The 27,460-nt window shown below is 45.4% G+C and overlaps 2 protein-coding genes across 7 annotated transcripts in view; both read left to right on the top strand.

Annotated features, from left to right (window-relative positions):
- LOC121296402 (phosphoribosyl pyrophosphate synthase-associated protein 1) lies at positions 1-17,880 on the top strand. 4 transcript variants are annotated; one of them, XM_041221918.1, is made up of 12 exons: positions 1-18; positions 772-878; positions 4,372-4,424; positions 4,523-4,589; positions 6,682-6,854; positions 8,324-8,439; positions 8,933-8,988; positions 9,162-9,307; positions 13,298-13,339; positions 16,437-16,507; positions 16,883-17,029; positions 17,321-17,880. In XM_041221918.1, the coding sequence occupies exons 2-12, from the start codon at positions 796-798 to the stop codon at positions 17,477-17,479; spliced, it is 1,113 nt and encodes a 370-aa protein (XP_041077852.1). In that variant the 5' UTR covers positions 1-18; positions 772-795; the 3' UTR covers positions 17,480-17,880. The 4 variants fall into 4 exon arrangements, with proteins under 4 accessions (XP_041077852.1, XP_041077850.1, XP_041077851.1 ...); XM_041221916.1 differs by lacking the exon at positions 1-18 and adding an exon at positions 25-539; XM_041221917.1 differs by lacking the exon at positions 1-18 and adding an exon at positions 25-167.
- Positions 17,881-19,410: 1,530 nt separating this feature from the next.
- Positions 19,411-27,460, top strand: part of LOC121296119 (endonuclease V-like) — a 21,982-nt gene continuing 13,932 nt past the window's right edge. For all 3 annotated transcript variants that reach the window (XR_005947018.1, XM_041221338.1, XM_041221339.1), the window contains exons 1-7: positions 19,411-19,503; positions 21,660-21,831; positions 22,481-22,615; positions 22,719-22,758; positions 23,323-23,435; positions 24,787-24,855; positions 25,117-25,245. Coding sequence is in view for 2 of the 3 variants with exons in the window: in XM_041221338.1 (XP_041077272.1) it covers positions 19,472-19,503; positions 21,660-21,831; positions 22,481-22,615; positions 22,719-22,758; positions 23,323-23,435; positions 24,787-24,855; positions 25,117-25,245 (690 nt within the window). In the remaining variant the exon portion in view is untranslated. The remainder of the gene's footprint in view (positions 19,504-21,659; positions 21,832-22,480; positions 22,616-22,718; positions 22,759-23,322; positions 23,436-24,786; positions 24,856-25,116; positions 25,246-27,460) is intronic.

A 27,460-nucleotide genomic window follows, 5' to 3' on the forward strand; every position in this document is an offset into this window, starting at 1 on the left:
AGTCCGCAGTTTCCAAGTGTAACTAATGCGCTCGATAGTTTGCAGTTCGTGTTTGGATATTTAACTTTTACTCAAAACTGTTGTGGGTTTTGGCACTCCTGAACCGAGCGTCTTCTTTACCGTTTGTTAAATCAGGGAAACACCATTGCATTGAGCTGAAGCGCTTGGTAGGGCTGATCATGTAAACAAACATGATGATTAAGGATACTCAGTGAAAGCACATCTACCTCTCTGTAAACTTCGTATGATTTACCGGTAGCTGATACACACACACATTACGCAGCTCAGTACGCTATTTTTTTCTATCGACAACTAACATTTTGCATACATATATATATATTTTTTTTTAATTGCCTTGTAATCTAATAATAACCGCGGCTGAAATCGTATTATTATTATTACGAAAAAGTGTTTTGGTTTGATTTTTCCAGTTTTGTTCTTGTTTATTTGTAAAATGGCGTTGTAGTTTAATAGATTTAATACATAATAGCAACGCGTTTTTCTAAGAGGACCGTCCCTCTGCGGCTGCACACAGTAAGGTTAGGTTGCTAAATGAATAGTGCTTTGTTTGTCGAAGATTTCCTTGTTGTGAAACTGAGTTGTCAGTTTTGTGGACAGGGAGTACAGGCTGTATCTAGGGGGTTGTGTAATTACAGCTGTGCTAGTTGTGTTATTGAAGAAGTGTGTTTTATCTAAAGTCCAGTTTATCTGCTTTGTTTTGCTGTGTAAGAGACGGCTGTTAGTCCCTTATAAATAAGTCTCTTCTTTCAGAGAGGTTCTTATGAGTACTCGACAATGAATGTGGGCAAAAGTGGATATCGGGTCTTTTCGGCCAATTCGACTGCAGCGTGCACAGAACTGGGCAAGAGGATAACAGAGTGAGTATTATTAGAATAATAATAAAATAATAATAATAATAATAAAATAATAATAATAATAATAATAATTGAAGTGTATCATGCTGGAATCTGACAATGTGGCATTATTCGATAATGTCTGTATGTATTGAATGGTTTATTTATTTCTTGATCGTCACATAGCTGACTGGTTATCAATCAGTAGAACTTTCTAGTGTTCAAGTGATTTTTCACTTAAATGCCACCAAGGTAAAGAGCCCCAGGTAAATGTTTATTGTTATCAGGAGTATTTATGGCCAAACATGCTGGAATGACTTGCAGTTTCTGCTCTGTCCTGGGGGTCTGTGGGAGGGGTCTGAGGGAGTTGAAATGCAGCCACAGCTTCAGGTTCTGTGCCTGTCCAGTGCTCCCAGTACCGATGTGCACGGGCCAGGCTGTGCTTGGCTCTGTTCTGTACCTGCTGTCCGGTATTATCTCGCTGCTCTCCTTGGTAATGCATGTTGGATACAGCTTTCTTATTAATAGAGCTCTGGTGTATTGCAAGCCCACTATAATCGTTTGGTAATGTAACTCCGACCAGTTGAGGATGCACTTTACTTTGTTTAATTATTGTTTTTTCAAACAAACTAAAAGTGCCCAAATATTTTGTTTGTTGTTGACTTTCACCCTGTATGGAGTTAGGAATAGTAAATAAAAATATAGTGAGTCAATTGAAAGTTTTCATAGACACTATAAACAAACGTGTGTGATAAGCTTGTTTTGATAATGTGCCAGGGGTGTAGTAAACATGAGCTATGAAGAGAACCTGCTGGTCAGCTGTGTGAACACAGTCTTGGGAATTCAAGTTAAAACAATGGCAGAGCAATTCCTCCATTTAACCCCTGAGCTCCTGCTTGCCTGCCCTTTTTAAATTATGGTCAAACAGCAGTCGCTTCAGTCTAGCTTGTGTTGTGCTTGGCGCGGTTCTATTAGAAAACAGGGGGTTGCAATGGCAGCTGGATAAAGGGTGCTGAGGTTACGAAAGCCGTGTTCCATCTGCATGTGTATACTTCCAATGCATATTTAATATGAGAAACGGGTTTCAATTTACACTGCAGGCACTGGTGTGTTATATATCCAAGTTATGCCCATCATTAACACAGGAGTGCACTTACAACACTGATGCATAGTTCACTCTCCCTAGTCTCTGGAAGTCGCCTTGGATAAGGGTGACTGCTAAGAAAAAAAAATAAAAATAAAAATAATAATGCAAGTGGTTATGGATTGATAGTTGAATGGTCGCAAAATTAGTTGCAGGTGTCTTTAATTGTAATTGGGATCTGTAGCCAACCCCGGTACAGCAGGGACTATTACTGGACTCCCAGTTCAGCTCTGCTGCAGAGACTAGCTCCCAGTTCAGCTCTGCAGCAGAGACTAGCTCCCAGTTCAGCTCTGCAGCAGAGACTAGCTCCCAGTTCAGCTCTGCAGCAGAGACTAGCTCCCAGTTCAGCTCTGCTGCAGAGACTAGCTCCCAGCAGACGAAGGACTCCACAGCGCTTCTGTTACAGTAACAGAGCAAGACTGGCCAGGCAACAGCAGCAGCTACGGTTTCTGATAATCTTATTAGAGGTAAAGATTTCACAAAGGACAGCGGGCCATATTTCCTAAGGATTTACTAGAAGAAGAAGCATGTCATAATAATACAGGAGTGAGAAGCACACAACTTTTAGAGAGCTTCAAAAGCAGTTCCTTAAAGACTGGAGCAAGCGCTGCGAACATGTAGCGCAGTGTGTGTTACAACAACTATATACTCACGAGTTTAATGGCTGGGTTATTCTGTGGTCGTCAGTCACAGAAATAACCTGTTTCTGTTTGAAGCTGCCCCACTGTTGCTCAACAGAGGAGCCTGTTTTTTTAAAAAAAAAAAAAAAAAAAAAAGTATACAAAACCAACCTGTATCAATACATTTCAGTCTAAAGTCCTGCCCATCCTTGTGTGTGTGTGCTTGCACAGTGAGGTCAGCCCCATCAGTGTTTGATTGTTTAGCGCACACAGGAGTCAGACTCTCCCAAGTAAAACCTCAAATGGCATTGTTTTTTTGATAGTTTTATTTAACCTGTGTTTTGATTGTGGCAGTGTCGTATGTGTCTGTGAGTTACACGCGTGTTTTCACTGTGGAAGCCTGCTTTGTTGTACTGTATGTGTACATGGCAGTAGCTTGTTTTTTTTTTGGATGCTCTCCATTAATTCAGGGATAATGTAGGCCTATATAAGAAGTGTTCAGCTCTGCTTGTTTGAGCAGCAAATCTCTTAAACTGAAATCGATAAATATTATGAGATGGTTTCACCGTAAGGGTAGAAGTTTACCAACAGTGCCAGCTGCAACAGAAGGACATCCAACATAACATTTCTGCATCTCCTGAAGAGCACAGTGAAGTAACTTACAAAAATAGATGGTGACTAAGTAGATTCAAGAAAATGCACAGAGTCCTTTTCTTCAATCAGTTGCCAGGTTTATTGAAATATGCAGGGAGTCTGGTCCCAGGTACAGGACAAACAGAATACTCATCATTACAATGTTTGCATGACATTAAATACCCTTCTGTATAGATGGTCCACCTCCCCTTTCTCTGACATTAACCAATGGTCAAGGTAATTTAATTTATTGTGTGAGTGTTAATGTGTGTGTGTCTGTGTGTGTGGTCTAGTGTGACAACCTCTGAACTCAGTGCATTCTTCACACTCCTGGAGACAAAAGGTCCATACATCTGCCTTTTGTTATCTCCTTGCGACCCCCTTTGATGCCAGTGGGATTATCTCTTTTGATTTCTCTGAAGTCTAGCGCCTGTTCCCTTCTAGTCCACAGCATTGTTATTTCGTTAGCTTGCATTCAATGTTGGGCAAGAAGCTTGTAGACGCAATGTCTCTATCAATTGTTAGCAGTACATGCAATTTGAACCAAACAGTCTGCTATCTGCAATATTAGTCTCTTTTCAGAAAAAAACACCAGTATAGCTTTGCCAGTCCACATGCGTAGCAAACTGCTAATCAATTCTCAATCCATGTTTTCCAACACACAGCGAATTACAAGCTTGCCCCATTTCCACAGACCCGCCATGCTGTTCCGGAGAGTGTCCTTGTGCTGTCTGTGCTGACACCCAATACCTCTGCTGCCACGCTATCGCTGTTTATACAGTAGTTATTTAAGCTGAACTAAAAGGCTTATTGGTTGGTGTGCAGTACACTAGGTCCTGTACTGGGACTGACTGGACCTGACATAGTTTCTACAGACATCTGTGTGGATCGGAATTGTGCAAAAGGGACCAAGGTGTATGTGTTTACAAACAAGTCCAGGCGCTGTGGTGGCTGGCACAAACCGCTTTGGAACTCCCTTCTGACCACGGCGCCTGCTCTGTGTGAATGGAGACACTGAATTCATGCACACAGACGCAACCCTTACACCCCAAAGCTTGTGTAATGCGTTGTTTTAAACCCGGTTGTGACCTGCTGCTGCTGCTGCTGTTTCTCTTTGTAGACGTCTTGGTGTTGAGCTGGGGAAGGCAGTGGTCTACCAGGAACCCAACAGAGGTAAGCAATACCTACCCATCAGCGACTGTTCTGACACATTGAAATAAGTACATGCGGAAATATGACGTTAATATTCTATTTATTTATTTATTTTTTAGAAACCCGAGTGGAAATCAACGAGTCTGTGCGTGGACAGGACATCTTCATCATACAGACGATTCCCAGGTAAGCAGGCGGAGTGAGAGGGTGCACAGTGCCTTGCTAGGGTTGTTGCTTCACCTTCATATTACTGATGCCTTTTATTTGGAGCTGGTTTGGCTCAGGGTCACCACCTCTGAGCAGCGTTGGGGTTTCAGTGGTTCCCAACCCTGCTCCTCGGTCCAGGTGTTTTGCACTTTGCTAGCAACAGTCTGAAAGACAATGTCATGTAAACCCAATTTGCATGTACACTGCCCTGTGTGAATTCAAGCAGTATTCTTTATATTGGCTTGCATGCAAACACTGTATTGACTCGTTAAACCATGTGCATGCAACATGCTTTCTGAATAACCGTCTTCTAAATAAAACTGCATGCAGAACACTACCTGCTGAGTGAGTGAGATGCTGGAGGGACTGGCTTCCAGGTCTCTCTTCTCAACTGCTTGTCCCTACAACAGAGACTTCAGTATCTCGCTGGCTTCAGCAGGTAGCCATGGCCTCAGCAAGCCATCTCTCCTAAATCCATTCTCAGCAAACTGTCTGCGTGCTGCACACAGTGGAAGATAGCAGTGCAAGCTAATAGAAATATTCATAGTTTGCATTCCGGAACCCAGAACCTTGCACCTCGGTTGCGCTCCGGTTTCCCGCGAGCGTGTTAAAAACACCCCCAATGCAGACGCTCCCTGCCCGCTGAGCCATGCCCAGCAGTTTTTTTTTCTGCTCTTAATCCCATAGATTTAATAGAATGACCTTTGTTCCTGGATCTTTTCTATGTAGTAAATTCTCAGGCGATCACGGCTTGCTCCAAATGTGCAGAGTGACTTTAAGCAGGAGTTTGAGGTTCATGTCTTGAAGTGACAGAAGGGTGGATTAACATAGTCCACTGCGTGATGGGTGCCTGCACATTTCAAAGCTGCTATTTCAGGCTGTTTATTTTGACTCCTTACCAAAGCTCATTTTAAATATTGACTTGAGCACTAATTAGACAATGCATCAGTAATTTGAGCCGCTCCCTGCGACACATGTTGGTGGTTCATCTTGAAGAGTTTCAGACTAATTATTTTGAGGACACAGGGTGTGTACCGGGATGAGTAACTTTTACTGTGTAATGAAAACTAATTTCTGAGCAGTGTGGGTTAGTTCCCATGCTGGGAGTATTGACACCAGAACTATGCTACTCATACACTAATTAGGGGTGAGGTGAATTCCAACGTACAAGAATTTGGCAAATTGAACAGATCCACTAAATGCTTTCTGTTGCAAAAAATGTAATTACGGATTTAACCCCCCCCCCCCCCCCGCTGTAACCACCACCACCACCACCGCTGCTGCGCGTGCTGTAACTGCTGCTGCTGTGCGTGCTGTAACCACCACCACCACTGCTGCTGCGCATGCTGTAACCACCACCACCACCACCACCGCTGCTGCGCGTGCTGTAACTGCTGCTGCTGTGCGTGCTGTAACCACCACCACTGCTGCTGCGCATGCTGTAACCACCACCACCACCACTGCTGCTGCGCGTGCTGTAACCCCTGCTGCTGCACTGAAACTTTTTTATTTTTGTTTTTTAAATTTAGTAGCCGGAAATGTTAGTTTTTTTTCTATTTTCTCCCCAATTTTGGAATAGCCTCATCTTTTACACACTGCAGGCCCACAGTGCAGCCACCTCAGAGCCACGGCAGACAACGCAGTTCTGGGTAGCTAACAGGCGAGCCCGCAACTACAGGGGTGGCTGGTGCGCGGTGAGCCGAGGACACCATGGCCAACCTAAACCCCTCTCCCCCGGGCGGCGCTCGGCCAATTGTGCGCCACTCCCTGGGAGCTCCCGTCCACGGTCGGCAGTGGAATAGCCTGGACTCGAACCAGCAACGTCCAGGCTATAGGGCGCATCAGGGAACTCCACACGCAGCGCCACCTGGGAGCCCTCTCTGATACACTTTTTAAAAAAGTAGTTTCAAACCAGTTTCCTTTATCAGGGGCAGTACATTGCAGTTCATTTTAAGCTAGCGTTGATCAGTGTTGAGATGCATTTTCTTTTTGTATTTAGATTCATAGTAGTTCACTGATAGAGGACCCTGAGTTTCCACAGTTCACCGTGTTTGTCTGTTTGTGTCTTCAGGGATGTTAACACGGCTATAATGGAGCTGTTGGTCATGGCATATGCTCTCAAGACTTCCTGTGCAAAGAACATTATCGGAGTCATCCCATACTTTCCCTACAGTAAGCAGTGCAAAATGAGGAAAAGGGGATCCATTGTGTGCAAACTGCTGGCGTCGATGTTAGCCAAAGCAGGTAAGAGATGTTTTTGCCTGAGTTTGTGAACTTGACACTTGTAACGAAGCCACCACCAAGGACATAGCTGTGCTACTGGCATAGCAACATGTTTGCGTATTTAAAAAATGATTTACAGGTGATCCAACTGAAGCCCTCCCCTACAGGCTGAGGTGTCAGTAGATTAAGGGATGAAAATACAACTCCTATGGCACAGCATACCTATTGCAGTTTTTAAAATGAGCCAGAATAGCCACAGTGTACAGGTAACAAGCTCAGGTGTGTCTTAAGAAACTCATAGTAAAACCAGGCCTGGATCAGACTGCTGTGCAATCGGGTCTTCTTTCTATCCCTGCTGGATTCGTAAAGCAAATGAAAATCCCAGCTATCGATTTATTGTTTGTAAATTATCACAGTGATCGGCCAAATAAATAAAATGTTCAATATTCTTTTAATTTGTCAAATTTATACTTGAGCAGCATGACAACCGCCAGTCTGTCACTGAGTTTAGAAGAAAAAGAAACTAAACTGTGTACACGCCAAGTTTAAAAATGTCTTGAGTGCCCAGAGCAAACGTATAAAAGTATACCCATTATATTTAATATATCAATAAATGATGTAGTTTTCCTATAAAATTCTATCTGTCTGTTTATCTATCTATCAATCTTATTTAAACAGTTTTTTAAATTTGAGAATGTTTGTTTTCTTAAAAGAAAATGCCATCAAATGTATTTATATAACGAAACAAAATTGTTAACGTTACCTGCCATTAAGAGAAGTGCACTAGGTTTGTGTGTGTGTGTGTGTGTGTGTATAGTTGTATACTATTTGGGACATACCAAGTTTTGCACGTGGCTGCTTGTATGCAGAGAGTTTAATAAAATAAACGGTCTGTCCTTCATTAAAAGTTAACTCTTATGCAACTACCCTTTTCTACAATAGCAACGCCATGGGAACAGATAGATAGATAGATACATAGATATATTAGAGTACTGAGCACACTCTTCTTTTCCCCCGTGCAGTGTACAGGCTGCAGTGTAGTACTCATGTCTTTATTGTAGTTTAAAATAAAGAAGCAACATAGTTGTTCAGGCTATATCAAACATTTGCCATATTCTGTGACCAAAATGTTTAATCAAAAGTTCCACTTTCAGCATGCTTTGCCACGGTACAACTTATCAAAATGAAACCATGACGTAAAGTTAAAATCAAAACTTCCCAATGTACGCTGTGCTCACACAGATCATGTTTTACGCGTCACAAAGACAGTTCAGTGCCGCTTCATTGGGTACATTGATTTTTTAACTCAATAAAATGATTGCCGCAAAAGAAAGGATCGTGATTATCGATTGTTGTTACAACCCTTCAGCATGCTATTTGTTCATGACTGCAGCCTCAAGGTCACACCGTACACGGGCCTCTCTTCTTTAACCCCCAGGCTTGCCCTGCCTGCTGCCTGACAGAGGCTCTGTCTTTTTATGTTGGTTTAGGGTTAACGCACATCATCACAATGGACCTCCATCAGAAGGAGATCCAGGGCTTCTTCAGTTTCCCTGTGGACAACCTGAGAGCATCGCCGTTCCTGCTGCAGTACATTCAGGAAGAGGCAAGTGTGATGCCAGCCCCTGCTGGCTAGTAATGAATGCAGTGCAGTGGTCAGAGAAGGACGTGGTGCTTGTAGAAGCGCTCTCTGTCCTCCTCCTCCCTCCTCCCTGAATGCTGTGGCTGTAGTGGAGGCGTAAATACGTCAATACGTTTTGTTTACTCCTATTCAGAGAACTGCTTACCTAGCTGTGATGCAGCTTGATCAGGACATTCATTAGCGTTGTTGAGGGTATCAGAATGTAGGGATCTGTGGAGGATTGTGTCGGTCAGTATGGGTCGCTGTACAGTGAATGCAGGTCATGCTGATCGCGTTCATTTTGTATTTACAACTGTGGTGGGGGATTTGTGTGTTACAAACATACTTTTTTTTTTTTTTTTTTTTAAATCTAAATATATATTTTTATATACATATCGTTTTGCATGTTACTGGACAAATTTCTAACATTAGAGCATTCGTGTCTTACTTAACGTATTTCATTTTCTTCTCCCGGCAGGTTCCAGATTATCGGAATGCAATTATCGTAGCGAAGTCCCCATCCGCCGCTAAAAGGTAAGCCCATGGAGAGCAGTGTTTGGAACGTCTCAGCAGTGCCCACCCCCAGGAACGTTGCGTGTTTCAAGATAATGATCCTGTTTCAACATTTTGTTATTTATTGAGCAGCCCTGTTAATGCTGCATGTCTCTCTCCCTCTCTCTCCCTCTCCCTCACTCTCTCTCTCTCAGGGCTCAGTCGTATGCAGAGAGGCTGAGGCTGGGGTTAGCTGTGATGCACGGGGAGGCTCAGTGCGCTGAGTCTGACATGGCTGACGGGAGACATTCTCCTCCCTCTGTCAAAAACACAACGGGGCACCCTGGTCTGGAGCTGCCATGTAAGAACTCTCCTTCTCTTCAGCCGTTTCCATTGGACTGTGGTTAGCCTAGGCTGTTTTAAACAGGGCTGTGGATAATTCCAATCTTAAGTTACTGAAAACAAACTGAACACAATGTTTTCATCCAAGTTTGATTTTGTTTTGTTGTAATGGCCAGTTTTTGGTTTTTTTTTTTTCTAGCTTCAGAAGGCGAATGATCAACAGTCATACCATTAAGAGAAGTGCAGAGAGAGTTGCACCGCTGTAGTTGCTGCAGACTGCCCATGCACACGCAGAGTGAAATGCCTCTCCTTGCAAAGAGCCTGCTCTGTTGGGCTGTGCTGTTTTTGATTGGGTGTCAAGCTGCTTCTCCAGGGTGTGGTGCTTTAGGGTTTCTCCACCACCAATCAGTCATGTTCTCATTACTGCCAGAATGCATCGTCTCCTAGTTACTTTCAAAGCAAGCCATGATTTGTGGTATAAGCAATCGAAGCTTGTTTTTTTTTTTTTTTTTTTTTTTTTAAAGTAGAAATGTTGCTGTGTTCAATATTCAGGCCGGGTGCCGCTAGGGGATCACTTACCCTAGAATAGGTGATCCAGGCTAAGGTATTAAAACAGTGGCTTTGCTCAGGCACTGTTCACTTAAGCCAGAAACCTTTTCTACTGCAACACAGGGCAGCTCTAGAAACAACTTGCCCTACAGAGGGGAACAAATGCTTCAAAACGGCACTTGTAACTTCAGCAGCAGCCAGAACAAAGTATTGTGCACTGACAGGCATGCGTGGCAGACTAATTGACTAAGACAATTCTGTTAGATATGAAGTCAACTGTAGTAGTCTTAATAATTGTAGTCTTTTAATTAGAGTGTTTGAAACACATGCCGAACAAACTGTGTTAGTCCAGTCAGTCTAGTTAACCCAGGTTTGAGACATTGGGTTTAAAAGAGGAAATGTTGGACAGGGTCAAGAGTTTTGTTGGTAGCACCATGAAATGTACTCTGTGTGTGTTCTGTATAGAGCACATGTTTTACTGTAAACCCTTAATGCACACTCAACCTATGTTTGCAGCCCTGATATATTGCCATTTCAATCACAGAAATGCCAACTCGTCTGTCCAAGAGAATTGTACAGCGTTGTCTGCACGGCACTGTGATGCTTTAAAGAACAGGCCACATGTGGATGTCTCCCCAAACAGAGCAGAGTTCTGTTTCTGTTTTAAACCTGGTTCGGCTTCTTTGATATTAGCAGAAGGCAATGAGAGGATGCTTCTGACTCGAAGGTCTTTGATAAACTTCAGCCAGTAGTGGTTCATATGCAAGTCCATTTAGATTCCCGGAACGACGGCAATTCATCCATCAGTCCATGTGTTGCAATAGCAGTTTAAAGATTAAGTAGCAGGGTTCCGAAAAATAGCGTTAGTCCCCACGTGCTGCGAACAACTGTTTAAATACAGCGTCGCGCGTCCCGCGTGCTGCTACAACTGTTTAAATACAGCGTCGCGCGTCCCTGCGTGCTGCTACAACTGTTTAAATACAGCGTCGCGCGTCCCCGCGTGCTGCTACAACTGTTTAAATACAGCGTCGCGCGTCCCTGCGTGCTGCTACAACTGTTTAAATACAGCGTCGCGCGTCCCTGCGTGCTGCTACAACTGTTTAAATACAGCGTCCCACATCCCCGCGTGCTGCTACAACTGTTTAAATACAGCGTCCCACATCCCCGCGTGCTGCTACAACTGTTTAAATACAGCGTCCCGCATCCCCGCGTGCTGCTACAACTGTTTAAATACAGCGTCCCACATCCCCGCGTGCTGCTACAACTGTTTAAATACAGCGTCCCACATCCCCGCGTGCTGCTACAACTGTTTAAATACAGCGTCCCACATCCCCGCGTGCTGCTACAACTGTTTAAATACAGCGTCGCACATCCCCGCGTGCTGCTACAACTGTTTAAATACAGCGTCGCACATCCCCGCGTGCTGCTACAACTGTTTAAATACAGCGTCCCACATCCCCGCGTGCTGCTACAACTGTTTAAATACAGCGTCCCACATCCCCGCGTGCTGCTACAACTGTTTAAATACAGCGTCGCCCCCCGCGTGCTGCTACAACTCCCGTCGCGTGCTGCTACAACTGTTTAAATACAGCGTCGCGCGTCCCCGCGTGCTGCTACAACTGTTTAAATACAGCGTCCCACATCCCCGCGTGCTGCTACAACTGTTTAAATACAGCGTCCCACATCCCCGCGTGCTGCTACAACTGTTTAAATACAGCGTCCCACATCCCCGCGTGCTGCTACAACTGTTTAAATACAGCGTCCCACGTCCCCGCGTGCTGCTACAACTGTTTAAATACAGCGTCCCACATCCCCGCGTGCTGCTACAACTGTTTAAATACAGCGTCCCACATCCCCGCGTGCTGCTACAACTGTTTAAATACAGCGTCCCACATCCCCGCGTGCTGCTACAACTGTTTAAATACAGCGTCGCGCGTCCCCGCGTGCTGCTACAACTGTTTAAATACAGCGTCCCACATCCCCGCGTGCTGCTACAACTGTTTAAATACAGCGTCCCACATCCCCGCGTGCTGCTACAACTGTTTAAATACAGCGTCGCGCGTCCCTGCGTGCTGCTACAACTGTTTAAATACAGCGTCGCGCGTCCCCGCGTGCTGCTACAACTGTTTAAATACAGCGTCCCACATCCCCGCGTGCTGCTACAACTGTTTAAATACAGCGTCCCACATCCCCGCGTGCTGCTACAACTGTTTAAATACAGCGTCCCACATCCCCGCGTGCTGCTACAACTGTTTAAATACAGCGTCGCGCGTCCCCGCGTGCTGCTACAACGTGCTGCTACAACTGTTTAAATACAGCGTTCCACGTCCCCACGTGCTGCTACAACTGTTTAAATACAGCGTCGCGCGTCCCCGCGTCCCAAATACAGCGTCCCACATCCCCGCGTGCTGCTACAACTGTTTAAATACAGCGTCCCACATCCCCGTGCTGCTGCAAACTGTTTAAATACAGCGTCGCACAGCGTGCTGCTACAACTGTTTAAATACAGCGTTCCACATCCCCGCGTGCTGCTACAACTGTTTAAATACAGCGTCGCGCGTCCCTGCGTGCTGCTACAACTGTTTAAATACAGCGTCCCACATCCCCGCGTGCTGCTACAACTGTTTAAATACAGCGTTACACATCCCCGCGTGCTGCTACAACTGTTTAAATACAGCGTTACACATCCCCGCGTGCTGCTACAACTGTTTAAATACAGCGTCGCGCGTCCCTGCGTGCTGCTACAACTGTTTAAATACAGCGTCGCGCGTCCCTGCGTGCTGCTACAACTGTTTAAATACAGCGTCCCACATCCCCACGTGCTGCTACAACTGTTTAAATACAGCGTTGCGCGTCCCTGCGTGCTGCTACAACTGTTTAAATACAGCGTCGCGCGTCCCTGCATGCTGATCCATGATGTGGTACAGAACAGAAAAGCCAGAGCACTTGTTTTTTTGTTTTTTAATTGCTCTTCCTGCAGTGATTTTAGAGCACAGATCTCAAACCCCAGTGCACTAGAGCAGACATTTTGAAAACCGCTTTGAAACAGACTTTAAAATTCTAAGTATAAAAAGTTGTCAGGATGTTAATGAAGTGAAAAATGACAGGTACGTTATTTAAACAGCCATAGCAGCACGTGGGGACGTGCAATGCTATATATTTCAAAACCCTGCCACTTACTCTCTAAACTCTGCTCTCTGTTTTAACCAATGCTCATATGCATCTCTAGTCTGGAAGGAATCGGAGCTGGAAGCATTTCCTTATCACTGGCGCTACTCCTCCTCCCCTCTGCCAGACGCAGTCTGCAAGAAAAAAACAAAACAAACAGGGAGCAATTTGATATTGTAGATGGGCGAGTCAGGGCTGCTTTCAAGCCTGGTAGTCATTTGTGTGTGTCTGTGTATGTGTGTATATGTGTGTGTTCATGCTCATTTGTTAATGTGCAATTTATTTGTTGCAGTAGGGAAGCACTGTGCTCCGTTTCCTGGGATAGAGCTCCCGAGTACGACAGTAATTCAGTTACTCTCTTCATCTCAGTAATAATAACGCTGCAGATGGCTCTTTTAACACGTGCATGTAGGTTTTGAAGTGATAAGGGCTTTTAATCTCAAGTTGCCAAGAACATCCTCTGTGTTGTCTATCCCAAATAATGCAGAATACTTTTACTGAGCTGGCAATGTCCAGAGCAAGGCTGAAGCATGCTGGCAGAAAAGGGAAGGCTTGTGCTGGAAACCCACCCCTCCACTCCCTGCATGGTTAAACTGCGAAACTCACCCCTCCACTCCCTGCATGGTTAAACTGCAAAACTCACCCCTCCACTCCCTGCATGGTTAAACTGTGAAACTCACCCCTCCACTCCCTGCATGGCTAAACTGTGAAACTCACCCCTCCACTCCCTGCATGGTTAAACTGCGAAACTCACCCCTCCACTCCCTGCATGGTTAAACTGTGAAACCCACCCCTCCACTCCCTGCATGGTTAAACTGCGAAACTCACCCCTCCACTCCCTGCATGGTTAAACTGTGAAACTCACCCCTCCACTCCCTGCATGGTTAAACTGTGAAACCCACCCCTCCACTCCCTGCATGGTTAAACTGTGAAACTCACCCCTCCACTCCCTGCATGGTTAAACTGTGAAACTGTGAAACACCCCTCCACTCCCTGCATGGTTAAACTGCGAAACTCACCCCTCCACTCCCTGCATGGTTAAACTGTGAAACTCACCCCTCCACTCCCTGCATGGTTAAACTGTGAAACTCACCCCTCCACTCCCTGCATGGTTAAACTGTGAAACCCACCCCTCCACTCCCTGCATGGTTAAACTGTGAAACTCACCCCTCCACTCCCTGCATGGTTAAACTGTGAAACTCACCCCTCCACTCCCTGCATGGTTAAACTGTGAAACTCACCCCTCCACTCCCTGCATGGTTAAACCATGGATTCCAGACTGCAGTTCCATCAATCCTGTTACTTTTCATGAGCATTAAAATCCACTCCACACACACACAGAGGCTGGCTTGTGATTCAGAGCTCTGTAAATGGCTTGTGCTGTAGATGTTTGCAGAATGGTTTTGAGCCTGTTTTGTTTTTAAGTGGTACTGTGCTTTATTGAAGAAGGTTACATTTCTTATTTTTGTTGTTTCTTAACAGGAATATTTTACTAATTCAAAAATCTTTCTTAACATCCTTAGGGTTTTTCTGTTTCTTTTTTGCTCTTTTTTGCAGCTGGCTCTAAGTCTTACAAACATGTAAGGCACACAGGCTTATTATTAAGTAACTGGATGCCAGCAGGACACCTTTGGCACATTTTAGATTTCTTCCCTGGTGCTAGTCTTGAGAAAATCACATGGCGCTCATTGAATTATAGTACGCCTACATGAATACAGGAGGAAATTAAAGACAACTTAGTCATAGTAAAATAATAGTAATAAAAGTCCCACTGATCAATTGTATTTCACTGAAAAGAAAGAAGCACTAGTCATTGGATATAAAGTAGCTCTGATTTGCAGTAAGGGCTCAGGGTTCTCAGTTTGGGTCCCTACAATCTGCTTCTCTGCTGTCTACAAATAGGAATGGGCACCTTCTTTTAAACCAGCACCTGAGAGTCTTGTGACTACGATACACATAAATATATCTCTATATCATCCATCAGGGCCATGCAGAAATGAGGAGTGCTTGTGATGTTTAGATGTTATTTTTTAACTGAAGGAATCCAGAGTGCCCTGTGGTCTTTACAGCACGATTACTCGCTGTCACTGCCCCCTGCGGAATTGCTTCAGGTTGGAACAACAAAAAACTGCAGCATGTTTGAGAGGGACTTTTATTCTGGATAAAAATTTCCATTCTGGTCTGTTTCAAGATGGTTTTCTCAGAAGACCGTGCAAGTGGTGGAGCAGGGAAATTACTTTTTGTTACGAAGATGATTAACCCTTTCATGCATGAAATCTTGAAACCATTATAAACAGATTTCATTGAAAATTAGGTGGGGGAGGGATTGCATCCTCGTGTGGTCATCATGCATTTTCATCTTCCATATGAGGTTGCCGTGCATGAAAGGGTCAGTGACTACCAGGTCATATGAATACAAATACGAAAGCAATCCTGTGGTGGGCATCGATGAGAATGCAGTAAAAAGCCACAGCGTTCACAGACACTTTAGCGCTAATCTCTTCATAATCTTCCTCTTCCCCCTCTCTTTCAAAAATGTTTTTCTTTGAAATGTGCCTCAAAGAACTGGACATTTTTGATTGCAATTTCCCCTGGTAAGGTTGTGGAACTCAATCAAGTCATTATATAACCTTTTTTAGATAATTTCTTTTTGCACTGATCCTGAAAGCAGGATTGCCAGCCTCTCCCCTGGGTGTGGTCGCAGGCAGCCCTCTGCACGTTCACCGAAACATGTTCTGCCGGTGAGTGCAGGGAACAAACTAGCTTGCTGGTGACTGACTGATTGACTGTGGGAGCACAGCAAGTTTGTTCCCTGTTCCTTCTAGAGGAGATGCTTGCACTTGTATTGTGATTTCAACAGTAGAGAAACCTGGCATTTTTATACAGACACTTTCACAGCACCAGGGTAAGCTCTTGTCCTGTGTATTTCCCATTTCAATCTCCGGTTTGCAAAGAACACTTTTGCTGGTTGGTCATCCTTAGCTCTTTCTATTGATTAGATTAGATTAGTTCAGTTCATTTATATTGGGACTGTAGTGTTACTCAAAGGGAGTGCTGGCAGCCCTGCTCATTTGGAATGCTTGAGGGGGTGTTGGATTGGGGAGATTGTGAAAAATATTATGTATTATTTTTAAAAACTTCATGTCCAAAAATTGTTTAAAAGCCAAAGTTTGATTGAAATTAAAATCAAAAAAAGGTTGTAGAATAAAACATAGCGTAAAATATGGCAAGTTATCTGCCCTGACCAATTTGACCCACTATTTTTTGAAGTTTTTAACTATATATATATATATATATATATATATATATATATATATATATATATATATATTATATATATATATATATATATATATATATATAAAATCAAATATGAAGCTAGAAGTTGTATTATTTCTGTAAGTGTTGATGGATTTGTCTCTGCCTTGCAGGGATGATGGCCAAGGAGAAACCACCCATTACCGTAGTCGGAGATGTGGGAGGAAGGATTGCCATTATAGTGGTAAGACATGAGTATACACAGTACAGCACTGTCCTGGGATTTACTTCGCTATGTACTGTACCTTAGAACCTCTTGTAATGGTCTGATCAGTGTTGGAGCTAAAATACTGTTGACCCATTTAGATAATCAAGATAATATCCTTTGTGTTCAGTGTTATGTACTCTGACATCCTGAGGAACTAGCTGATGCAGCGGGCTAATTCACTAGCCTGTGTCTTTTTCAAAAAACGTTTTGCACTCCCACAACAGCAGAGATGCTTGAAAAGCCCTCTTTGTTTGTCATAGAAAATCAGTAATTTGTGTTTCCACTATACGAGGCACGCACACATGTGCTAAGTGCACCACGCAAGCTCCTGGTTTCTCCTTTCTTCTCCAGGATGACATCGTGGATGATGTGGAGGATTTCGTGGCCGCGGCGGAGATCCTGAAGGAAAGGGGCGCGTATAAGATCTACATCATGGCTACTCACGGACTGCTGTCGGGCGACGCGCCTCGTCTCATCGAGGAATCTGCTATCGATGAGGTGAGCCTTGTAGCCTCCACTATGAAACCGCATTGATCTCCTGTGAAACGTTCATGCAGAAACTCCTTATATAGCTGAGGCAATGTACTTTCTGCATGGTGGGTGCATTTCAATCTGCTGCGCAGCACAGAAGGGATGAGTGGCTACTCCTTCATCAATGTCCTTGTGAAGCATGTCTGGATCATTAAGTGGTACTGCATGCCAGCAGATCCAAAGCATGGCTTTCGTTGTGCAGTGAAGCCCGCTCGAAGGGCTGCAGCGTTCTCTAACCCTCCTCTGGTCTGTCTGCAGGTGGTGGTCACGAACACCGTGCCCCACGAGGTGCAGAAGCTGCAGTGTCCGAAGATCAAGACGGTCGACGTCAGCATGATCCTGGCAGAGGCGATTCGGAGAATCCACAACGGCGAGTCGATGGCATACCTGTTCCGCAACATCACTGTGGACGACTAGAGCCGAGCCGAGCCGAGCAAAGCCAGGGCACCCTTGGTACTCCCGCTTCTGTGTGAAACAGCAGGCTAACCCTTTGGAACATGAGAGCAAGCGTCAAGCAAACGGCAGTGCAAGAGCATGTTTAATTTCCTCTCAAGTCCATTTATCCTGATTTGGTTACCCACATGCCAAAGCGAACCACCACTTGTGAAATAACATCATTGAATACCAATGTGCTTCAGCCCTCGGCCCCTCAGCGTGCTGAACTCCACCACATGTGAGTTGGCAGTATGTTTACAGGTGCTGCAAAAATGAATAAAATGCACAGTTCTGTTTTGTGTGTGTTTCCTATGAAGCCATTAATAAAAACGAATTCACAGAGTGTACTGCAAAGATTTTTCAATAAAGAGAAAGAAATGCAATGGAATGTGTTTTGCATATTTTCTTAACTGTTTGAAGAAGTCTAATAAACAGATTCCTCAATGTATAATTTTTTAAAACCTTGCTGAAGAAGTTGGGTAAGTTCTGCTGTAGAATGCCTGAATTTACTAGAGCTGCAGGAACACGTTGTTTGAAGGTGAGCTTCTGCAGGAGAATCTGCCTGGTAATTCCACACATAGACAGATCTGGGGCACACAGGAGGTCCTCCTATAAGAGACAAACGTCAAGGGAAGGCGCTTCCTACAATACAGCTGTTTAAAATATTTTCAGGATAAGCATTTATGTAAATGTTACTTTCTCTTGGCGGACGGTTTTGAAGCATGCATGAACACCGACTATTCTTAAACACTGTTAATCCCAAAAACCTGGATGGAAATTTGTATTGATATATGTTGATTACAATGGAATGAATCTGTATTGTGCAGCACAGGTCTGTGATATGCAAGCGCTGTATGTATCATTGTGTTAAACTCTTTTTCTAGGGATTAATTCCGTGTTGTGCCGGACAGTGTCGCGCAATTGTAATAATAAAATAATTATGTGCAATATGTAATTAACCGTACTGATGTTATATTGGAATTGTTTCTTTTTGAAGATCAGATAATCGATTTACTGCTGTAGCCGTGCAGAATACTGTCTCCGTTTTCTTTTCGTGTGTGGAACCGTGTGCCGAGGAGCAAAAATAGTAATGACACTAGTTTTAGAAATATATTTATGTATTTAAAAAAAAAAAAAAAAAAAACGTTTAATAGCGCCAAAGTTAACATACTCAGCTTCACGTTCTTACACGAATTACCGGTGTAGTGGAACGCTCAAAGCTGGGGATTTATTGAAGACAACAGCACGCAAGAGTGTCGCAGTTTACTTGTACACGCTTACTGCTCTGCTGTAGCGCAGCCCTCAGTATGCGCACCACTGGCCAGAAAACGCGGGTCCTTCGTGCCTTTCCAACTGGCCAGAAAACGCGGGTCCTTCGTGCCTTTCCAACTGGCCAGTAAACGCGGGTCCTTCGTGCCTTTCCAACTGGCCAGAAAACGCGGGTCCTTCGTGCCTTTCCAACTGGCCAGAAAACGCGGGTCCTTCGTGCCTTTCCAACTGGCCAGAAAACGCGGGTCCTTCGTGCCTTTCCAACTGGCCAGTAAACGCGGGTCCTTCGTGCCTTTCCAACTGGCCAGTAAACGCGGGTCCTTCGTGCCTTTCCAACTGGCCAGAAAACGCGGGTCCTTCGTGCCTTTCCAACTGGCCAGAAAACGCGGTCCCTTCGTGCCTTTTCCATTATTACATTTCAGTACAAGACCATTGAAATGCGACACTCAAAAGATTAACTTTGCATGCGCGCTGATTAGAAATGCTGCACTTTATCCGATGACACCGGGCTCTGATATCTGCAGATAGCCGATGTGAGAGATCTAGAAATCAGACACTTGCAACAACGCTGCTGTAACTACACGTGTCGCACCGCAGCCCGGACACTGCACCAGATAGGAAATGACGTTGCTTGTTTGGGCTAGGATAGGAAATTGACAACTAAACCGAATCATCTCTTAAATCCAGTCCAGACCCTGGTTTGAAATGTCAGAGGAACTCCGGAGACAGTGGGAAAGGTTAGACATGCGGGCTGTCTTGGATATAAAATCATAATCTCGTTTTGGCGTTAATTCTGTGAAGACTTTCATAGGTTTCTGAAAAGGGTGCATTTTTAAACGTACATAGATGAAACGGAGTAAGCGCAGGCAGAGACGGTATGCCGTGCTTGCTGGGAAGTGTTTCGAGTTGATGGTGTAAATGCGCTGTCCGGCCGGGCAGCCACGCCACACTGCAGGGTTAGCGTGTTCTGTACGCCACCCCCTGACAGGTGTCTTGTAACATATACAAGGTGCTTCTCCCTGCTGCATAGCATAACGACTGTATCCAAGACTGCGCCTGTCATTGGTGTTTTCTGATCGATTCCCGTAGACACACGTTTAACTAGCTGACAAATGAAGAATGTCAAGGCACTGAATAAATGCACCCGCACTGCAATGCCCGTTTCGATTTGTCTTAAACCCACGTTTTAATCAGGTGGAGTACGAACCAAATTAGAGTGTGTTACCGATCTGTTGAATCCAGGCGGGCAGGTCTCTTCCTTCACCACCAGGGGTCGCTGAAGCGCTTTAAAGCGAGCAGTCCGCTTCAGATTGCTCTCCGTGACCCCTCTGGCACGCCCCGTGGGCACCCAGCCAATCGCAGGAGAGCTTCAGGTTTGGATTGAACCGCCCCCTGTGTATTTATGTATTTATTTATTTAATTAATTAATTATTCAGTTTAATCAGGTGTCCAGTAAGTACTGGGTGACCAGCGAGGGATTTGAATTCTTCAAAACCTGAGCTGAAAATTAATAATAATAATAATAATAATAATAATAATAATAATAATAATAAAAGTCTGCAGCAATATAAGTGCTAAATGTGTCTCCCAGCCTTGGTTTGGTGCATTCTTTCTGTATCTGTGACAGTTTTGGCGTCTGGCACGCACAGACACACACACACACACACACACACACACACACACACACACACACACACACACACACACACACACACACACACACACACACACACACACACACACACACACACACACACACAGAGGGTGCTGGTGTTTGGACCACAGTGACAATGAATGATGCAAGTTGCTCAGCGTCCCACACACCAGCGCGGAGCCGGTCTGTCGCAGCATTGCCTTTGTTTCCTGGCATCGTTTTTAAATTAAAGCCTAATTAGCAGCAGCCAGCACCTAATTATCAAACACGCTCACGTTTTACATAATCCACATTTGATTAATTTTTTTGCTTGTCTGAATGCTCTTTCTGTGCTCCGCACGGTGCTGGTATAATATATACACGTTTGCAGCAAGAGATTTAAATACAAATCTAATTCTCATCCCTTTGTACAAAACAGCCACCTTAAGCCATAAACTTATTGATTTTTCTCTTGTTATTTTTTGCATGCAGAGATGGTGGGAGATGGTATCAGGCAGCTGAAATGACTTGTTCTTATATGCAAATTATTCTAAAAGAGCATCAGTCCGGAGAGCATTAGTCCCTCGTTGTGCTTGAAAGGATATTTGGCAGCGTCCAGGGTACACAGTGTGATCTGTTTTGGGGGACACAGTGGCCCCTGCTTATCAAAGGATTTTCTACTTTGCAATTTATTGCAAAAAGAAGATGCAGCAGTAATGTTACAAAACAGGCAAAAAATATAATTATGCTGAAAAAAAGGGTCAGGAGTTTTTTGCTGAAATGCTATAACATAATAAACATGGAAGTATTGTCTGCCATTAGGAGCAGGTAATGGGCGTTAGAGAGGCTGCAGCTCTGAGCTGTGGATCGCAGCCAAAACCCACTGAAAACAAACGACCAGTAAATCTACTGAGCATGCAGATAATGGTATCGTTTCAGCTCATGGGAGGCTCACATTCCTGTTTGGTTTCTGATCTCTCTTCTCGCCTCTCACACTTTGTAGTGCACGTTACATGCAGACTGGGAATATTCCTCTCTGTTTGCCCCCAGAGCAGTCGCAGCCCAGGAAGAGCTTCCCCTCCTTGCCCCACATGCATGCCTCAAAGTCTGCCCTGGAACAGGGAGCAGCCTTTCTCTTAGGGGAGAGGGAGCAGCTCAGTCTCTGTGCCTATCCAATCCCTGGTCTCTCTGTTTGAGACTGCAAAGCTGCCCAGTGTAACCCTTTTGATTGATGGTGTTGTTCTGTCCTCCCCTGTGCAGTGAGCAGGCCTCTCTGAAGCTGCAGCTGGTGGATGGTGACACAGAGGCTTGGCAGAGAGCTCCTTCGTTCTCGGGGCTGGAGCGAGTCGGGGGAGTCGACCTGTCCTTTATCAAGGGTGATGACGTGAACGCCTGCGCCCAGCTGGTGGTGCTCAGCTACCCAGAGATGGAGGTGTGAGGGCTGGGGTAACGGGGGTACCTTCGCTGGGGTTTTCTTTGATTTTCTTCTGCACATTCTGAGGCAGGGGTGCATGAATCAGGTCCTCGGCGTTATGTGTTTTTTAATGAAATCATTTAAAGGAACCTCAGTCCCCTGAGCCCCTCCTCACTCACAGCTAGTCGGCAGTCATGGCCATCTCTGCAGCATTTGGTTTCTAACTTGTGTTATAAGTGGCACTGAGTCTGCACTCTGCGTGGCCCTGGCTTCCTCACCCCTGTCACGAGGGGATCAGTTCTGCTGTCTCTGCGGCTCTCATTGATTCATTGATTTGTTTGCGTTGCGCTTTACCCCCAGAACTTGCTGTGCACTTTGCTGTTCTCATTAGAGCATCCCAGTGAGAATCAGCCAGGCAGCCTCTAGGAAAAGCTGGAAGTTTCAATTCGAGTGAGATGTGGCATCACTAAGACAGTCCAGTTCTAGCACAGCGGCGGGTTCGGAGAATGCAGGGTGCACTCGGTCTGCATTATTATGGTTTTGCCAGCTCATTACATCGATACTCCAACACATTCGCTGTTTTAATGGAATTAACAAGCTGAATGAAATGTTCCTTGCCAAGCTTAAGCAGTCCTATCTGGTTACTCCTGTCTGACTCCCTCTGCAGCTTCTCTATGAGGACTGTCGGATGGTGACCCTCAGTGCCCCCTACATCGCGGGGTTCCTGGCGTTTCGGGAGACCCCCTTCCTGGTGGAGGCTGTGCAGCGCTTGGAGAGCGAGAGCCCCAGCCTCCTTCCTCAGGTGAGCTCCTCGACAGGCCTGACTTCACCTGATCTGAGCAGCACTCACTGTCTCTGTGGAAAGCGTCACCGTATCTTTCCTCTCTGTCCTCTGTCCGCTGCAGGTGATCTTCGTGGATGGCAATGGCCTGTTCCATTACCGAGGTAGACACTGTCGCCTCTCTGTGAATTTACATGCACACCTCTTAGCCCACTTGGAGATGTCAGCCTGTCAGTTTTTATTTTTTATTGTTGTAAAAACTCCAGGAGTCACATTGTTTACCATTACTTTATATTCCAATACCTTCAAACTGTAATGCTTACCTCTGCTTATCTCCTCTCCCCTTCCCTCTCTTCTCTTGTTATTTATCTCCTGTCCTCTTCCCTTCTCTATTCTCCTCTCCTGTCATCTCCTCTCCCCTTCTCTCCTCTCCTCTTCCCTCCTCTCCCCTCCTCTCCTGTCCTCTCCCTTCATTTCTCCTCTATTATCCTCCCCTTCTGTATTCACCTCTCCCCTCCTCTATTCTCCTCTCCTCTCCCCTTCTCTCCTCCTCTTCCCTCCTTTCCCCTCCTCTCCTTTCCTCACCCCTCCTCCTCTCCTCTTCCCTCCTCTCCCTTCCTCTCCCCTCCTCCATTCTCCTCTCTCCTCCTCTCCTTTCCTCTCCCCTCTCTCCTCCTCTTCCCTCCTCTCCTGTCCTTTCCCTTCTTCTCCCCGCCTCTCCTCTCCAGAGTTCGGCCTGGCATGTCATCTAGGTGTCCTGACAGGGCTGCCCTGCATTGGCGTTGCTAAGAACCTGTTGCAGGTTCAGGGGGTGGAGAATAGCGAGAGGCACAAGGAGCAGGTGAGGAGGGAAGGGAGGTTCTGGGAGTAAATCTGTGTGTGTGCGTATTTATGTGTGCGTGCGTGCATATGTGTGTGTGCGTGCGTGTGAGTGCGTTTGTTGGGGCGCTTGTTTAGAACGGCTGGTGGAATGTAACGTTTCCCCAGGGCTAATTGTCCTTAAGATTCAGTATATGATTGTTTGCCTTTTACTGTGCTCTCATTTTTTAAACCTGATTTTAGACCTATACTGTCTGATTGAGCCAATCCCTCTGATATAACTGAAATGCAGCATCTCCAGTTATTCCTGCACAATTCTGATAGACAGCCAGTCATTTGACAGATGTGCGCGCAAACAAGGCCATGAGCAAAGACCAATTCATTAAGGTAAATGAATGTGTGTGTGAACTGTGAGCAGCTGAAGCTGCTGAAGCTGATAGGAGCTCCCTTAATGCCCTTAAAGACTGGATAAGAAGTGTCTCCGGGATGCTGCTAGGTTAGTCAGTGATTAATGGCAGTGCTGCTCCTGAGCTGTGGGAGAGGGGCTGCCACATTCATACAGATCCAGCACTCCTGAATGTGTACGCTGAGGTACGCTGCACTGTTTAAACTGAGACAGCTCCTGATTGTGTAAATCTAGATCGAGAGCAATAAATGAGTGTTTAAAATCCTGTTTAATCATCTCTGTTACACCTCGGTGAGCCCAGGGGAGGGGAGAGGCAACTTCTTCAGCGGGATCTTTCACTGCTGCCCTCTCCCCATCTCCTTTATTTGTGAGTGAATGTTTTTAACCTCCAGGGGCTGCGAGGGAGTTAGTTATGCCTTCACTTGATTCTTGCACCACTGTCATTGCTAGACTGGAACAGATCTGATGGGGGTAGAGAGCATGTCACGGCATGGCGAAGAAACCCCAAGACTCTGTCGCGTGCCAGCAATCACCTGAGCACTAAATGAGTTTTACAGTGAGACCTTATTTGTTGAATGTCCTTAATTGGTTGTGGAGCTTTTAAGTTGTCTGCAGTAAAATCAAATCGATGGTCTCTGTGCTTCTTTGTGCTTTCCGAGGGATTGTGATTGAGCGGCTGTTTGCTTGTGTAGTTCACCTTGTGTCTTGCTAGTTGTTTTGCGTGGTTCTGCACACATTGATCAGCAGTATGTCTGAGGAGTTTTGTAATAAAAAGGATCGATCGGTGTTGTTTTAGGGATGGAAATAACTCCCATTGCACTTCAGTTTGACCCAATCCTGGTTTTACTAGGAGTTTAATAAGTCACACCTGAGCTTGTTACCTGTACACTGTGGCTAATCAAGCTCAGAGTAAAACTTACAACGGGTAGCATCCCCTGTCACTGACCAGTCAAGTGTGTTCTTGCAGATTAAAGAGCTGCAGAACAGAGGGGACACTTTTCCACTGGAGTCCAGCTCTGGGAGAGTGCTGGGAAAGGTGAGTGTTTCTCTGTCTCTCTGCCTCTTTCTCTGTCTCTCTGTATCTCTGTCTCTCTTTATTGCTGTGTCTCTCTCTGTCACCCTTTCTGCCTCTCCCTGACTGCTCCAGGCTGGTCCTGCCCTGATTGCTCCCTCCCTATCCCCCCTGACCGCTCAAGGCTGGTCCTGCCCTGATTGCTCCCTCCCTCTCCCTGGCTGTGTGGGACAGGATTGATGTGATCACTTCTCTCTCGTTATTCACGCTTCTTCATCTTCGCAGGCCCTGAAGAGCTCTGACAGGAGCACTAAACCCCTTTACGTGTCTGTGGGTCACCGCATTAGCCTGGACACTGCTCTCCGCCTCACCACTGCCTGCTGTAAATACAGGATCCCCGAGCCAATCAGACAGGTAGGCAGGACAATGTTCCACCCCTCACAGAGGCGGGGAGCTGTGCTGAGCCAATCAGGGAAGAATAAAGCTGTTGGTAGTGGAAAACAGGTCACACACAGCAGCCCAGGAAATGAACAGATAAAGTTTCAATATCAGTAGTTTCATGTAGTTCCCGGTAAAGGTGTCAATTAGATCATCTGCTGGGACAATTTCAGAGAGCCGTTTATTTTTTACACTACAGACAACTGTATGAGCATTAGCCATGGCCAAGTAAAGAAGTGTACTGAAGCCTGAGGTAGGAACACTTAATGCAGGCCTGGCTTCCACAGTGAGAGCTGCACAAGAGCTCGTCATAGCAAGCCTCCGCCACTTGGGTGTGCTGTTCCACAACGATTCAGCAGCTCAGTGCCAACCTGACACACATCAACACACTGTGAGACTCTGTACTGACACACAACACACTGTGAGACTCTGTACTGACACACATCAACACACTGTGAGGCTCTGTACTGACACACATCAACACACTGTGAGACTCTGTACTGACACACATCAACACACTGTGAGACTCTGTACTGACACACATCAACACACTGTGAGACTCTGTACTGACACACATCAACACACTGTGAGACTCTGTACTGACACACATCAACACACTGTGAGACTCTGTACTGACACACATCAACACACTGTGAGACTCTGTACTGACACACATCAACACACTGTCTGTACTGAGACTCTGTACTGACACACATCAACACACTGTGAGACTCTACTGACACACATCAACACACTGTGAGACTCTGTACTGACACACATCAACACACTGAGGCTCTGTACTGACACACATCAACACACTGAGGCTCTGTACTGACACACATCAACACACTGAGGCTCTGTACTGACACACATCAACACACTGAGGCTCTGTACTGACACACATCAACACACTGTGAGACTCTGTACTGACACACATCAACACACTGTGAGACTCTGTACTGACACACATCAACACACTGTGAGACTCTGTACTGACACACATCAACACACTGTGAGACTCTGTACTGACACACATCAACACACTGTGAGACTCTGTACTGACACACATCAACACACTGTGAGGCTCTGTACTGACACACATCAACACACTGTGAGACTCTACTGACACACATCAACACACTGTGAGGCTCTGTACTGACACACATCAACACACTGAGGCTCTGTACTGACACACATCAACACACTGTGAGACTCTGTACTGACACACATCAACACACTGTGAGACTCTGTACTGACACACATCAACACACTGTGAGACACACATCAACACACTGCTCTGTACTGACACACATCAACACACTGTGAGGCTCTGTACTGACACACATCAACACACTGAGGCTCTGTACTGACACACATCAACACACTGTGAGACTCTGTACTGACACACATCAACACACTGTGAGACTCTGTACTGACACACATCAACACACTGTGAGGCTCTGTACTGACACACATCAACACACTGTGAGGCTCTGTACTGACACACATCAACACACTGAGGCTCTGTACTGACACACATCAACACACTGAGGCTCTGTACTGACACACATCAACACACTGTGAGACTCTGTAAGAACAAGTGGAATCTATATTTGTTCATCTTGTGCACTAGATAGTAGCCGTCTTGGCGTGTCAAGATTCAATTGGAATCTGATTTCAGCAGTGCAGAGAGGGGATGTGGCTGGACTGCAGTGTGACTGGTAATAGAGTCTGGTTACATGGTTACTGATCCTCATATTTGATAAAAAGGGAAGGAAACATTCTGCCTTTCTTTAAAAAACTAATCTGAGTAAATAATGAAGAAGTGGCCTCCGGATCACATGGCATAGTACCACTGTTGTACAAAATAATGCAAGCTGCAGATGCCAGTCCGCCTGCAGAGCCCTCGGACAACGACACTGTTGCAGTATTCAAAGGATTATACACCCAAAGGAAAGAGCAATTCGTTTTTAATCTGAGGATTGTAATTAAAGGGAGATGTCTCGTCCCTCCTGTAAGTGAGGAGTCAGTGCATGTGTTTCTGTGGCGCCCAGGGGACCCTGTTCCAAAGGAAACACTGCAGCTCCTGGGGAGTCATATTAAAACGTCAGTAATGAGGGTGTTAACCCAGGGCAGGGAGTGGCAGAGCTGGGATGGGTTTACAGAGAGACCTGAAGCAGAACCCCAAGCA

The sequence above is a fragment of the Polyodon spathula genome, chromosome 21, assembly GCF_017654505.1.
Source record: "Polyodon spathula isolate WHYD16114869_AA chromosome 21, ASM1765450v1, whole genome shotgun sequence".
NCBI classification, from domain to species: Eukaryota; Metazoa; Chordata; class Actinopteri; order Acipenseriformes; family Polyodontidae; genus Polyodon; species Polyodon spathula.